Genomic DNA, 15,649 nt, shown 5'->3' with positions numbered 1-15,649 from the left:
AATCTCTGTGCGTCTCCCTGAGAGAGTGCCGATAGCACGGTGATTTAATAGCTATTCTCAGGCGCAGGACACCAGTGCTCTATCTCAACCTCTTTCATTTAGTGTGTGTGTGTGTGTATCTAGGTGTATAGGACTTCGGCGAACGACCCAAAACTTGTGAAAGATTGGGAAGTTTCTGCTTTTGAAGATTTATTTTTTTTTTTTAAGCTGTTTGCAGTGGTAGCTCGGTGGTTAAGACGTGAGGCTACCGATCAGAAGGTCGTGAGTTCAAACCCCAGCACTGCCAAGCCGCCGCTGTTGGGCCCTTGAGCAAGGCCCTTCACACTCAACTGCTCAGATATATAAATGTCAGTCGCTCTGGATGAGGGCGTCTGCCAAGTGCCACAAATGTAAATGTATGTAAATGTATGTAAATGTGTGCGTGAATCAAGAGGAGGGGCTTGTGTGTGCCGTGTTGGGACGTTCACTGGGACAAGAATGGTATTTATGTTATGAATGTTATGTATAAGATAAGATAAGCTTTATTGATCCCACACTGGGGAAATTCCCTCGTTACAGCAGCTCAATTACACACAAAAAACAGATAGGAAAGAATACACGTTAAATAGGAATCGAATTGAAAAAAAAATGTCTAAAAAACATACACAATAGGAATAGAACAATAAGAATAATAGTAGTAAAAAATACTAATAATGGTAATATGTACACTGTGAGCACCTCAATGTATGTACAGATGAATACAAATATGAATATATACAGATGAATACCACCTTGTTTATACACAGAAAAGTGATGAATGGATTATTGAACAATTAGCAATAGAGGGTGAGCAACAAATAATAATAATAATAATAATAAATGAATAAATGTTCATATTGCAGAATTATTGTGAGGATGATGATGCGAAACAGCTAGCAGTGCTACATTATGTGCTGTATTGTGTATGAATGGTATACATGTATGTTTGTGTTACACTGCCTGAGGAAGATTACATAGAATCACTTCAGCCTTTTAGTGGTGTGTATGCATGTGTACAGGAAGTTGTTCATGTATCAACAGAATAAACAAAGAGAATACCCATCCACCGTAGTCATTCGTCACACTCGCACTGATACAGAGATCTAACTCGAAGGTCTGTCCTTCTGTCTCACTCTCAGTCTTATACACAAGCAAAGTGCACACAGAACCACCCAAAATAAGATGCTTTGATTCTGATAAACAAGTAAATATCTGTTTATCTGCTGCTTCATTTCCTGTTGTTCTACTGGATGCAGTTCAGTGGTTTAGTCAGTAGGTGGCAGTATGTCCTCACAGATGGATTTTTATTCTCTATGGATGTATGCAGAGCTTAACATGGGAAATAAACTGAAATCGTAAAGGGCTTTTATTTGTTGCGTGTGTATTGTACACGTGCCGGATCTAGGGTTGTTTATTAGGTTAAATTTGTTTCCGTATTTTAAAAAAAAAAAACGAACCTTTTAATTTCTCCTCGTCGTATAAACGCAACACAGCAATGAGATGATCAGTGTGTGCTCTGAGCTGCTCGTGATTATCAGGATTGTTGCGCGCAATATCAAAATCATGATTGTTTACCATTTGTAGAAAGGAAGTAGTTTTACAACACTTTATCGTTTCAGCAGCCGGGTGTGACGGCGCGAGTGGACGTCATAAGACGAGATTCCTACAATCGTAAAGATCCGAGTCAAAATGAACGCTCCTCCGTACTCACACGGTGGATTTTGAATTCACCGACACGTTGATCAATAAGTTAATAAGATCTCACGGTATTATAATATCGAATAGATCAATTAAAAATATATCTAACAATAGTCACGTAATTGACGTTAGCCAAGCAAGCAAGTGTTCTTTAAGTCATTTGCTTTCATTTGTTTCTTTGATTAATAAACCGTTGATCGTAATTAATCTGTGGAGAGTTTAGTTTAACGATTTAATAGTAGGGTTTTTAATCCATTTCTGTAAGGACACACTTCTCTAGTTTATTCATTTAGTCATTTCATTACACAGCACTGAAACTTTTTTTTTTTCCCCCCCCAAAAACTTGTTTTCAAAAAAAATGGTAGAAGCCTTGAAAGAAATTCTTTCTTCCGTTTGGTTAAAAGAAAAGAAAAAAGTGCCCTTCTGGTATTTATTCACACACAAAAAAAAATGCTTTGCTGCCATTCATATTAAGTGTTAAATTATTAAATACACTGAGAATGGTGGAAGTGCCGAAGCAGTCATTTGAAGAATGTATTTAATTTACTGCGTTGCTTAGACTAAAGCTTCTGCTTTGGTGATCAATGCTGTGGATCCTCATTGGTGTAGAAATCCTCCTGATTTAACAGCAGCCTCTGAAGATTTTTTTATTACATTTTTTATATCAGTAATAACTAAACTCATGTTATTAAGTTCCCCACTGTTGCACTTGCATCTTTCATACACCAGGGGAGCGCATGTGAGCAGCTGTCAGACCCCGCCCCTAACCCACCCCTCCCTGGGTTTACTCCGCCCTCGTCATGCCGAGCACCTCCTCCATTCTCCTGTTTCTAACACCACACCCTGCCATCTGGCATCTGAGTCATTCCCCTGTCCCCCTCCCTCACTTCCTCCATTCTCTCCACTTCCTTTCAGGACAAAAGCACAAAGAAGAGATTCTTCCAGCTCCAAGGTTACGCTGGGCAACTAAAGCTGTGAAAACCCAACACACACACACAGTAGAGGGGTACAGAAGTGTGGCCATGTGGACATTTAAAGTTTAAAGGGACAGAGTGCGCTGTCATCAGTAAAATCCAGAAAGAGCAGCATCTGCCTGCTTAGACATTCTTGTGTGTTTGTGTGTGTGTTTGTGTTGGAGTACAGTGTTTCACAGCGAGAACATTCCATGCGCCACAAAGCCGAGAAACGTTCTTTCAGCCGTCTCGGTTTTCACCAGGCTTTCATGCATCCTGAAGCAGGGTCCGCAGACCAATCTGATTGTTCTTGGAGACTTCTCACCAAGTTTGAAAACACCAGGGAGCCAAAAGTTTTAAGACACAAGTAAAGTTTGCTGAAAGTTCAGGCTGCAGTAGCGGCGTGTGGCCACCAGAGGCAGCGGCGCTCCACCAAACTCTTTAATTCCCTCGTGAACAATGGAGGCTGTCATCTGTATGCTTTTAGAGTGAAAATAACCACAAGCCGCTCTCGCTGTAATGAAAGACAGAGAGAGGAGAATGAAAAGCTCAGGTCTCTTAGAGGAGAAGTGTGTGGAGCCTACTGATCAGGCAAGGACGTCAGATATAAGAATATAGATGTACACTGCACCTCTCTCTCTCTTGCGCACACACACATTCTCTCTGTGTATCTACATCTCTCTTTAAATCGCTCTACGTCTCTCTCTACACTCTGTTCTGCCTTTTATTTTCCTTTCTCCTTCACTACATCCTCTCCATATCTTTGCCTTCCTTTGTCTGTGTCTCTTGCCTTTTCTCTCTCGCTCTCTCTACATCACTTTTTTCTCTCTGTCTCTTTTTATCTGTTCATCTTGCTTTTCCTATTTCTATCTTTTGTTTCTCTCTCCTCTCCCATTAGATCTCTCTCTCCTTCCTTTCTTCCTCTGTCAAACAGAGTGAATAAACACTTTACAAATATGGAAAGCAGGAAGAGGATGGATGGAAGTGTGTGTGTGTGTGTGTGTGTGTGTGTGTGTGTGTGTGTGTAATAGAGCTTCTTGCTGAGATTTGCTGAAGGGTATGTTCAGCACATTAAGTTCTGCTTTCTGTGTTAACAATAAAAGAGTGAGTGCGACTGTGGGTCTTTAAGAGTGTGATTGAGTAAGACAGCTGGCTGGCCACTCTGCGACGTGTGTGTGTGTGTGTGTGTGTGTTTGGTAACTCAGCTCTCCCCCTCACCCTGTTGAGGGGGTCCAGTGGCAGCACACAGTTGTTGATGTTGATTGAGGCAAAGGGCAGGAAAAGAGCTCATGAAGGGGTTTGACAGGAAATTGCATCAGCAGTATAGGCAAAGTGAAGTTTTTTTTTCTTTCCCAAAAGTCCCGTGTCTGTTGTGTATCTCTCTCTGTGTAAATGTGCACACAGCCTGTGATGGATGGCTTGTTAATGGAACAGTATTCCAGATGTGGCTCAAGTTGCGACTGCAGTATTCATGACCACCACCAGAGGTGCCATCTGCCCATAAATGAGAAATTATTTGTATATGTGTGTGTGTGTGTGCATGCATGCTTGTGTGTGAGAGAGAGGCAGGCAGGCAGCAGCCATTTTGAACATGGGTCCCATTTTATGAATCCCACACCGGTCTATTTAACAGAGGGTCTGGACTGTGTGGTATTTTTTTACGCACACTCTCACACACTTTCTTTTGCTCGTTAAGGTAGAAAAGAGAGAGGCGAGAGGATTTCCTCGTAGTTTAAATTTTTCTTCCTCGTCTATAAATTCCTGTTCTTTCCTCCACTATAGTAGTGTTGATTCGCTTTATGATGCACATGCTGCGTGTAATAAAATAAAATAAAAACTATATCAATTCCGACTAAAACTGCTTTTACTATCTAGCTTTAGCAAGAACGAAAGTAATATTTGATACGTTTAAGTTTTTTTTTCCACCCCTGAACATTTCATCAGAATCGTAAAGGACAGAAGAAGGCCATCGATTCCTATCAGCTAGATAGTTATTGTTTTGTCTCAGCGGGGGATTGAATGAAACGGTGAGAATACGTGCTGTAGTTTCCTCTCAGACACAGTAACCGTTGTTTTTCTAAAACTAAAATAAGAAAGGTTCTGTATTCCTCCTTCTAACAGTTCCGCTCAGACGTCATCCTGCTTTAGCGGTCACTTCTCTCTAGGAGAGGTGTATTACGAAAATCCTGGTACGAAAATTTATACTAAACACCATGTTTCCTGTCAGACTTTTCCATCGTAGGTTTTACAGCATTTTGCGACTCGACGAAACTTACCCCCTTAAAAAAAAAGTTTAAAGACAGATAAAATGTTTTGTTGCTGTTTGTAAGAAAATATTTAATTAGCATGTCAAAGTGCTAAAACAGTTTTGTTCCCCTCCCCGTGTTATAATCTCACACGCTGTTTGTAGAAGGTGATAATGAAGGCCAGGCACATAAAAGGATACTTTGATTTAAATATATACTGAGTGGCCTGATCTCTCGCCTCCAAGCCCACATGCCTATGTTCCAGTAACACCTAAGATGCAGTTTAGTGGGATTGTGGGTAAAGGAGAGCAGCGCGGCTTGTGGGGGCGGTGTGGAGCTCTGCTGACCTCGTACAGTTGGCTAAGTAACATGAAAGTAAAAGAAAGATTGGTGGAAAAAGTCAGTAAAAGAGAGAGCACGCAGGCCAGGGGTGAGACAGAATGGCGGGAATGGAGAGAGGGTGAGAGGGAGGCTTGTATAAGGAGGGAAGTGAGTGCCAAGAAAAACAAAGGCTCTGAGTTCAGAGAGTTAAACACCGCAGAGCTCTCATTAAGGACCGAGATGGACGGAGCAAGTGAAGAAAGACAAGCCAGGGCTGATCAGAACAAGACATCTGCTGGGTCTCCTGTCCATCTTGTGCGTTTAAAAAGTTGGTGAAAGTTAGTGTGTGTGGTGTGGTGGTAGATGTTTGACAGAGATGGAGAGGGTTCGATGCGTAGTGTAGTGCAAAAGCCTGTTTTAGTGATTCCATATGTCGCTGTAATCCAATATTCGGAGCGAAGGGGGGGAGGGGGAAGAGGAGCAGGGCAGCCAGGCCCGGATGGAGGGAGCGGGCTTAACAAGAAGGGAAATGACAGCAGAAAAATGGGAGTTTCTCCAAATGAGAGAGGGGTGGGAGTGAAAGAAAAGACAAGCAGATGGCAAAGCAAGAAAGAACGGCGGTACAAACGAAAGCGTCAGAGGCAGTAAACAGTGTAGCGCCGAGCGGAAGCCATGTGGCGGCTGGGCTGCTGTTTTGTTTATTACGGTAGAAATATGATACAAGGAATTCAGATTAAAGGGTCTACAGGCGTATACGTGTCTCCATCAGAGTAAAGCAGATCTTAAATGAACATGACCACACACACAAGCCGAACAGAGATGTGGTTTGCGTGGACGTTGCGATTGTTTTGACTTGCTGAGGAGGCTTTGTGTCCGTTTCCTCAGCGTTCCACGGCACAGCCACGCTTGCAGTCTGGCCAGTGACCTTGCCCTGAGTGAATGAATCGTGGTGGAGATATGGAGAGGCAGATGCGTGTTTATTTCTCCTCAAGGCTGTGATTGTCCAGTCACAGGCTGGTGTGACATGAGTAACTTTTCCTTTCTGATTCAGCTCTGCTATTTTTGTTTCTCTTTTTCGCTGCACACACAAGCGCAAACACCAGAGATACGACCACGCGACGGCAATGTTATAAGAAACCGTACTGATATTGGTTTCTGAGCGTACTTCAGTCACCCTCACCAACCACATATTTCACAACAGAGACCAAATATAGAAATGCCAATAACCCAGTGGTGTCACTAATAAATCAAACACACACAGCTAAAGCTAGCAGTCCACTAGCAGGCGTTCCAAAGAATGAGCGAAGTCGCCTAATCTCATGAACACACACGTGCACGCTTTTCAGTGCCACTGTTTAATCCGGGTAAACGTCAACATATTTAAATCAAATGTCCCATCATGCCCTCGATTAATCAATCCTAAGTAGGTAGCCGTGGGCGGCTGTGGGTCAGGTGGTAGAGCGGGTTGTCCACTAATCGTAGGGTTCGATTTCCGGCCCACGTGACTCCATATGCTGAAGTGTCCTTGGGCAAGACACTGAACCCCAAGTTGTTCCCGATGGCAAGTGAGCGCCGTGCATGGCAGCTCTGCTACAGTTGGTGGGTGAATGAGACACAGTGTAAAGCGCTTTGGAACCACTAAGGTTAAAAAAGCGCTATCTAAATGCAGACCGTTTAGCAGGTAACTCTTTTCGGTATCAGCATCGATGTACTTTCTTCCTCTTCTTTGTCGCATACTTTATATTCGTAATTTTCTTGAGGAATTTTATGTGTGTGTGTGTTCCAACTTCAGTTTTCACAAAACAAAAATATTGGGTTATGTTTTTGTTACCCCTCTGTTAGTGAGATAATGGATGCCATTGTCATTAGTCCCTGACCATGCGTACTTTCTCTTGTATTCTCATCTGTCTATATCTGTATCTTTCTCATGTCGTCTTCTGTTCGTCCCCTCTTGTGTCTGTTTGATCAAGCGAGTGTCCATGTCTCTCTTTATTCATCTGTTTATCTCTACCTTTTTTGCTGTCTTTCCCCACACCGCTAAATGGGGCAGACTGAAGTAAAGTACATGTATATTCACACTAACAAAGCTCTCTTTTTTTTTTTTTTTTCCTTTCTCTCTGTCTCACTCTTTTTAGCAAAGAAAGATCAGGATGGAGGAGAGGATAAAGCAGGTCCGAAGAAGAAAGTGAAGGAGCTGAAAGTTCTCGATTCCAAATCGTCCCAGAACCTCTGTGAGTACACGCTCGTGAAGTGAACTGATCGACACCACCAGGCACAGTACTGTGTATAATGTGTATAATGCACAGGATTTAATCTCACCTCTCCCTCTAATCATATCAAATGGATATAGCAAGCAGGAGTAGGTTACTGAGTATCATTGAATAATTCTCTCTGTGTGTGTGTGTGTGTGTGTGTGTGTGTGTGTTTTGCAGCTATTTTCCTGGGCTCGAACAGATTGCCTTATGAGGAGATGAAAAATGCAATTTTGGAGGTGAACGAGAAGGTGCTTACAGAGAACACGGTGCAGGTGTGTGTGTGTGCGTCTGTTTGTGACTTTGCCAGTAGTTTGCATGCACACTGGGGCCTCATTTCCATCTGATTTTACTTGTGGTGTGTGTGTGTGTGTGTGTTTCAGAGTCTGCTGAAGCTGTTGCCTGAGGAGGAGCAGCTAAATGTGTTATTAGAGTTGAAGGATGAATACGACGACCTCGCCGAGTCTGAACAGTTTGGAGTGGTGGTCAGTGTGTATACACACACACACACACACACACAGACACACACACTTGCTTATTCCTCTGGTACAGCCTCACTCTTGACAAGCCCGTAACACCACAGTACGTGTGAATAAAGGTTTATTGTATTATTTACTTTTCGTCAGATAGATTTCACACCCAATAAAGTTCAGTTCCAAGGAACAGGATTGAAATCCTTGCAGAAATGAAGCCATCATGCGCTTTTAAAGCTTTTTGTCATAGGTCACACTGACCCAAGGTAGGAATTTATGGTGTACAGGGACTACACAAATGACATTCATTCATCCCAAGAGCTAGCGAGCCAAACAATAAGGAATATAAAGTCATAAATATAGCAGCGCTATGGCACGAACAACAAAAGAATGGAATAAAGACGTTAGAAAGATTTTAATCAGGTTCGAATTCATTTGAAATAAATCCGCAAAGCAGTAATAATGACTAATTGTAACGATGCCATCCCAGTGTCCCTGACGTTACAGCTAATTCCCCACACACAGTCCCACGTTCATACCCCATCCACACATTAACAACGGCTACTGAAAAGAGTGGTGTATTCATAAGGGGTAGCAACAGTAGGGTTAATACGTAACCGATTACTTTTGTACTTTGATTAACGTTTTTAAAAACAATGACACTTGTGTTTCTTCTGCTGTGTCTAGGGTATAAAAACATTTTATATATATATACCTATATATATATATAATGTGTATATATATATATATATATATGTAAAACCTGACCGCCGTGAACACCATGTGTAGTGCACTACCTTATAGTGTATGCTATTTTTTATATTCTACCACAGGGGAATAGAGAGTGGTGTCAGTCTGGCTTTACATATGTACTTGGGCAAGGTTAAATAGTAACTACATTAAAACTACATTAACAATTACAGTCAGTCTGTTCATTTGTTGATTTAGATTTGTATTTATTTTAAGCAGCTTCTGTTTACACAAAACTCAGGGGACAGAGTCTCGCTCCTCACTGGTTTTCAGTGTTCTAGCTAAGGAAAGCAGCGGGTTTTTTCTGTGTGTGAGTTTACACGGGTTCTTGGATCTGTACTTTTTCCAGAGTTAAGTTTAAAATAACTGAAGAAAAAAAAAAAAGTGTTGGAGAATGGGATGGTGCCAGCGAATATTTGCAAGAGGAAGTGAACATGAGTAGGACCTGTGACTAATTGTAGCCTCACAGATTTTCTCTCTCTCTGTCTGTCTGTCTCTGTGCTGTAGATAAGTTCGGTGAAACGTCTGAAGCCGCGGCTCAACGCCATCTTGTTCCGGCTGCAGTTTGAAGAGCAGATAAATAACGTGAAGCCGGACATCGTGGCCGTGACTGCAGCGTGCGAGGAGCTGATCAAGAGCGATAACTTTTCCCAGCTCCTTCAGATCATCCTGCTCATTGGCAACTACATGAACGCCGGCTCACGTAACGCCAGAGCCTTTGGCTTCGGCATCAGCTACCTGTGCAAGGTCATACACACACACCAGACATCAGCTCAGACACACAAACATCTGCTCCGTAGTGGGAATGTACCGTATGCAAAGCAAGCTACCATATTGCCGTAATTATCACTGCCGTTATCTTTTTTCGCATGTAGCTCAGAGACACCAAGTCCGCAGATCAGAAGCAGACTCTCTTGCATTTCCTGGCAGACGTGTGTCAGGAGCAACATCCCAACGTCATGCACTTCCCTGAGGAGCTTATTCACCTGGAGAAAGCCAGCAGAGGTGCCTTCCTCCGTTACTACATACCGCCCAGCCGAATATTACATCTGCCTTTGCGTTCAGTCACATTCACGTACTTTATTTCCCTTCTGCGTTACACTGCAGCAATGCACTTACCGTGCATAAGCACTAAACCCTTCTCACGGAAATACTCGTAACATTTGAAATCTGTAACGTATGCATGATTCCCAGCAAATAATCATTTCAACGCGTTTCTCTGTACTAAGAAAAGGACGGAAAACGTACTAACTCGGTGCGGTTTTTAGGATAAGCAATAAAGATTTGAAATAAGAATCATAAGTAAGTATAATGCATCGTGTCTGACTGAGACCGCCATGAGAACTTGTCTTACCAAAGCGGTTTCTTTTATCCGACATTCCAAAGGTTGAGCAACAGAGTAAATCCATAGATTTTGTGGTATCCTCAGCCGTGTGCCTTAACCACAAGTTGTTCCCAGTGAGAAAGTAGCATTTCTGAAAGAATGAATTATACACATTTAAAGCTTGTTTACGAATACGATGTATTTGTGATAGATGGACCATGTGAAAGAGTTCTCTCATGCATTCTACAAAATGTGTTTTACATTTATTAACTGGCCCGACAACTGCCTCTATTCTAAGAGGGTTTTGAATGTTCATGTTTTCTTAGTTTTTTTTCCCTCCTATCACAGTACAAGTCACTTCTTGTTAGTGGTAATACGTACACAGTGGATAGACGTTTGGTTTAAAATACTGGAGTATTCAAAATCATATTGGAGTTCAGAGGAAAGGACACACTAGGATAAGCATTAATTATTTCCATGAGATGTTAAAAAAAGAGATCTCTTCTTTTCTCGTAGTTTCGGCAGAGACGCTGCAGAAGAATCTGGATCAGATGGGGAAGCAGATCAAGGATCTGGAGAAGGACATTGAGACTTTCCCTCCTCCCCAAAATGACAAGGACAAGTTTGTTGAGAAGATGACTATATCCTTCACGACAGCAAATGCTTTAGGCTTCACTATAGTATTGGATGGTACGACTGTCCGGTTCACAGTCCAGTATACAGCTTCATATTTATCCATACTGTTATATAATGGTTAGGAAGTGTATTAGACCTAATACACGCAGAAAGAGATTTGTGACCGAGTGAGGAAAATAGGAGGGGAGGGGGTTGTGGGGATGACACAAGTAAACCTCAAGTCTACATAAGTATGAGGTTTATGCCTCATCTGTAGTAGAAAGCTTCTGCGGTGTTTGGAACTGGATGGTGTTGTGTATGTTCTTTGACTGATCCGAGTACAGTTTTGTGGCGACTGCCCGAGAGCAGTTTGAGAAGCTCAAGCTGATGCACAGCAACATGGAGAAGCAGTATGAAGACCTGGGCAAATATTTTGTGTTTGACCCCAAGAAGATGGGCCCCGAGGAGCTATTCGGGGACCTCAACAACTTTAGGAACATGTTCCAGGTAAGGTCAGAGGTCACGGTTAGGATCTGGGACTATAACATAATCCTGAGTTATGATGATACTAGATAAAAGCAATGGTTATGGATGTGTATTCGGACAGTGGGTTTTCTGTGCATGGCGGTAAACAAACACATAATTAAGAGATGTATTTAGAACTCAGTGCACCTGCATAAACAGCTGCTGTGTGTGTGTGAGCGAGAGAGAGAGCAGCAGGTGGTTAGGCCATTATGTCTCCACTGTTTGTTTTTAGTGCATTAAACACAGACATCCGTGGAGACACTGATTTTTTTTTTTTCCTCCCCCTTATTTGTCAGTGTGTCCTCACTTATACTACAAGTATTTAAACACACCAACACCAACGGATACACAGATCAACCCCCACATTTACCCAAGTAAACAAATAACAGGCCACGTTTAAAACTATGCCGGTACAAGCATGTCTCTCATCACATGAAATATGCCTCTTACTGTCTTTGTTACAGCTGCGAAATGTGTGTTTGTGTGTTACAGCAAGCCGTGATCGAGAATCAGAAACGCAAGGAAGCAGAAGAAAAGATGCGCAAGGCCAAACTCGCGAAAGAGAAAGCCGAGAAAGAGAAAGAGGAGAGGCAGAAGAGAATGAACGCCGGGCACTCACTCAACATCAATGACGGTACGGCGTTGTGTGTGTGTGTGAAGCGAGAACGCTGCAGTTCTGTGGATCAACCACTGAGGGCAGTCATACCACATAAAAGAAATTTCCCAACCTAAGTGTGTGTGCAGAAGACGGAAGGAGAGATGGTGTAAAGTGTGTGTGCGCGTCCGTATGTGTTTGAGAAGTAAAGGACAAAAGGGAAGATTCATATGTAGTCATCCATTTCTGCTCTAGTATATAAGTATGATCTGCATGAGCCAAAGAACCAGCGTACATAGGAATGGAGGAACAGAAAAGAGGACAGGGATAGCAAGGCTGCTCACTAAACACACACTTTTAGTACCCTTTTACTCGGTCAAAATGAAACATTTCATATACATAGCCACGCACAAATTCTCTCACTCTTTCTCTCACTTCTTCCTCAGTGACCTAGTTTGAGTGTCGTTTCCCCCACCCCATCCCTTCTCTGTTTGGCTTCAGTTTGTATGTTTTGCCATGCCAAAATTCCTAAATCAGTATTTCACCACTCTTTTGCTCACACACAGCTCAGTAAGTGATTTAGGCTCAGGCTCATTCAAGTCGTGAAATGCGAAGAAGCTGTGCGGCAGTGAGAATAAGGTTATGTAAGGACCAAAACATGGTTGGACATGCTGTTATAGGAAAATGATCAACACAGGGTGGTGTGATGTATCCTGACACGTAGCGGAGTTACTGTTGATTATTTTCCTATAACAGCGTGTCCCGGAGTGTTTTTATTTAAGAACAACACGTTGTACGTTTTAACCATTTGTAGTTGCTTTCAACATCGCGGAACATCCGCGAGACAAGTTAGTTCCTGCTGTACCATGGTCTGTCTGAATACTCGATTCTGATTGGCTGGAAGGCGTGTTCACACCGTTGAATGCCCAGGTAGTTTCAGTCAGTTTGATCACCGTTCCGAATTGATGCGCTGCCTATAAACAACTGTAACCATAGTAACATTGAGTTACAGATGCATACAGTAGTTAAACTCTCAGCTTCGTTAGTATTAGAGACGCGGCACAGACGCAGGTAATTCACACGCAAAATCTCTCTCTAATAACTGTTTATTCAAATTCATTCAAATAAACGTAATCTTATCGCATCACTTTATCTCTGATTTAGAGCGGGCGGAATTCTAGAGCTAACAAATCTGGCCAGTTATTTTTCTGCTTTCAGTCAAATTTTGCACTGCAAACATCAACGCTGGCATGGGACCACGGTATAAGCGGGATAATCCACGGCTACGTGTGCGTTACATGATTTTTATGCACACCTAGCTGTGGATTATCCCTTACTTAAAGCTTACATTATAACAGCTAGAAAGAGTCATTTGCTCTCTTTCCCTTAAGGTTCATAATACGGCTCGTTGCAGAGAAACCACAATGTCCTGTCCTGAAGACAGTTTCCGCTGGAAATTAGAAAACTTGGTCATATTAATGATTATGCATTTTCCTTTGTTAAATAAAATGAAAATATATTTGTTTACTATTAGACATAGATTGTTTGAGCATCCACCGTACAAGTCCCTGTAAGGTGTTCGTTACTATGGAAGCGATAATGTATAAGAACTAACGCGTTCATATAATCTGTGGTTTGAATTACAGCCAGAACTACTGTCAGAGCTATTCCTAATTACTTTAACATAACTGCTGCAGGGGTTTTTTTTTTTTTTTTTTTTTTTAGTTTAACACACCAGACAGGACTGCAAAGCGTGGTCCAGCTAGACACTGTAAACTTTATACGTAGGTATTGTTTGTCTGACCGTGTGAGAACTCTGTTTAATTCACATTTCTCACCATGTGCATGTGTGTAAAGAGCGGCATCAGAACAAAGGCCTCAATGTGCAAGTCTCATGCTCCTCTCCCTTCCTCTGACATTCTGTTTCACACACAGGGTTCAGTGCCCTCTCAGGGTCAGGGGATGTTTGGAATGTCCATGTCGTTTCCAGACGTATAAACCCACTACATTTTCAGTGCAGTAACAACCTGCAGTGTTACACAATTTCTCAGCAGCCAGTCTTAGTTTGTTGTTGTTGTTGTTGTTGTTGTTACACCCAGCTCTCTGTTTTTGAGTCACCATTGGAGGTGAAAATTTGCACGAACTGCTTGTGCAAAGTGTATATAGGGTGTGAATGATGCATTGAGTTAATAGTTAGCATTAAGATATATCTACAGCCACTTTCATTTGTCCGTGACTTATGGAATGAAAAGCGAATCTTGTTGTTCAGCACATTTAAGGCAGGCATCTGGTCAGGCAGTCAGTCACGGGACACAGTGACAGTCGGGAGGTTAATCAGGATCAGGCGTAGGGTGACGTTCAATATCATCAGCACATGTCTAATCTGCATAAGGAGGTTTGTGCATAGTGAAGTTATTGCATTTTATCAGATCAGCAGACAAAACAGGCTTTCCTTGAAGGTGCATTATAAGATTATATTCTTTTCGATGCATAATTATTTGATCAAGACAGGTCACATTGATTCAGTGTTAATCTTTTAGTTGTCTAACAGAAGCACGGGACCTTTTCTTTGAGCAGCTCGTGTGAAAACACTCCTTCGAGAAAGAAATGCTTCATCTTTGAAAACTGTAGTATATGAGCTCTGTTCTAGTCTATTTACTCAGAGCAGTATAGATGATTATATTTCCAGCCATGCAGTGAGAGGCGCTGCTTACCAGATGGAGAATGTGTGTGTGTGCGCGCCCTTGTGCTCTCCTCTCACTCTCAGTCTCTGTTATTTCACACCCTGGCCAATAGGTGTCAGGGCTGTGTGAAGGATAGGACGGATTCCGCATGTGCCCACGTGAGGATGTGATTATGCGGATGTGTGTTGGCGGGGGACGTGTGTGGGAAGATCACGTACATGGAAGAAATGATGGGACTGACCTACTTAGTTCTCATGCACTAATACGCTTTCCCATATGGATTGTGTGCTCAATGTGTGTATTGTATTACATTTTATGCCCATAAGCTGCACTCTGACCAAACAATTTATGCAATAGTGATAATAATATTAGGCTTATTAATGTATTATTATAACCTAGTTGTTCAACCATCCCTCCATTTTCGGATCTAATTTACAAACTATCATCATTATGGATTTTCCATCATCGTTAGTGCATGCTACTGTATGAACTGCATCGGTGAATAATATTGTACTGATTTAGAGAGATTACAGGCTTGTTGTTAATGTTTAATGCTTCATTTTTTAGAGTGAACACTAATCTCTGTATGGATTCACTGAGTCATGATAAAATCAGGTCTCTTGCAGTTTTTATTTCCGTCCTCTTGGTGGCATATTCGGACCGTGCAAAGCGTTTTGTTTGTGTGGGGGTGTATGAGTGTCTTTGTGTGTGTGAATGGATCCTCTTTGCGGTGCTCACACATGAAGCCATCTGGCATCAGTTTACTAGGGATTATAGCCTGGGTGTGTTTGTTGGGGCAGGGTAGTGCATGCTGGGGGATTGGGGCAGAAAGGGATCAGTCCCACTTTATCATGTTTTATTATGCCTGTCTGTGTGTGTGTGTGTGTCTGTCTGTAGAAGAGAGACAGAGTGAGAGACATAAAACCCTAACCTTGTTGTGTTCAAAGAGGAAATAATCAAAACCATCTGGTTAGAGCAGCAGCATCAACCAGGCTAAATTTAACCACTGCACACACACACACACACACAAACCGTGCACTAAGTATCCGTTATAACTTCTCTTCATACAAACTCTTAGTTCTTACTATCTGTCCATCGTGTGTGTTTATGAATGTGTGCAACAGCCGAAGTGGGTCAGTGCCCATCTGGGTTAATGTATCCATCAGCGCTTCAGTCAATTTGCTAATTGAGCTTC

The 15,649-nt window shown here is 42.2% G+C and overlaps 1 protein-coding gene across 1 annotated transcript in view; it reads left to right on the top strand.

The window, feature by feature from the left end:
• Nucleotides 1-15,649, top strand: part of LOC128618415 (protein diaphanous homolog 1) — a 35,012-nt gene that overhangs the window by 5,011 nt on the left and 14,352 nt on the right. The window contains exons 2-9 of the mRNA XM_053641998.1: nt 7,372-7,467; nt 7,669-7,763; nt 7,872-7,973; nt 9,219-9,458; nt 9,587-9,716; nt 10,552-10,677; nt 10,994-11,157; nt 11,668-11,809. Coding sequence (XP_053497973.1) covers nt 7,372-7,467; nt 7,669-7,763; nt 7,872-7,973; nt 9,219-9,458; nt 9,587-9,716; nt 10,552-10,677; nt 10,994-11,157; nt 11,668-11,809 — 1,095 coding nt within the window. The remainder of the gene's footprint in view (nt 1-7,371; nt 7,468-7,668; nt 7,764-7,871; nt 7,974-9,218; nt 9,459-9,586; nt 9,717-10,551; nt 10,678-10,993; nt 11,158-11,667; nt 11,810-15,649) is intronic.

This window comes from Ictalurus furcatus, chromosome 14, assembly GCF_023375685.1.
Source record: "Ictalurus furcatus strain D&B chromosome 14, Billie_1.0, whole genome shotgun sequence".
NCBI lineage: Eukaryota > Metazoa > Chordata > Actinopteri > Siluriformes > Ictaluridae > Ictalurus > Ictalurus furcatus.
Note: the sequence above shows the minus strand (reverse complement) of the source record. Positions and strands in the feature narration are given on the sequence as shown.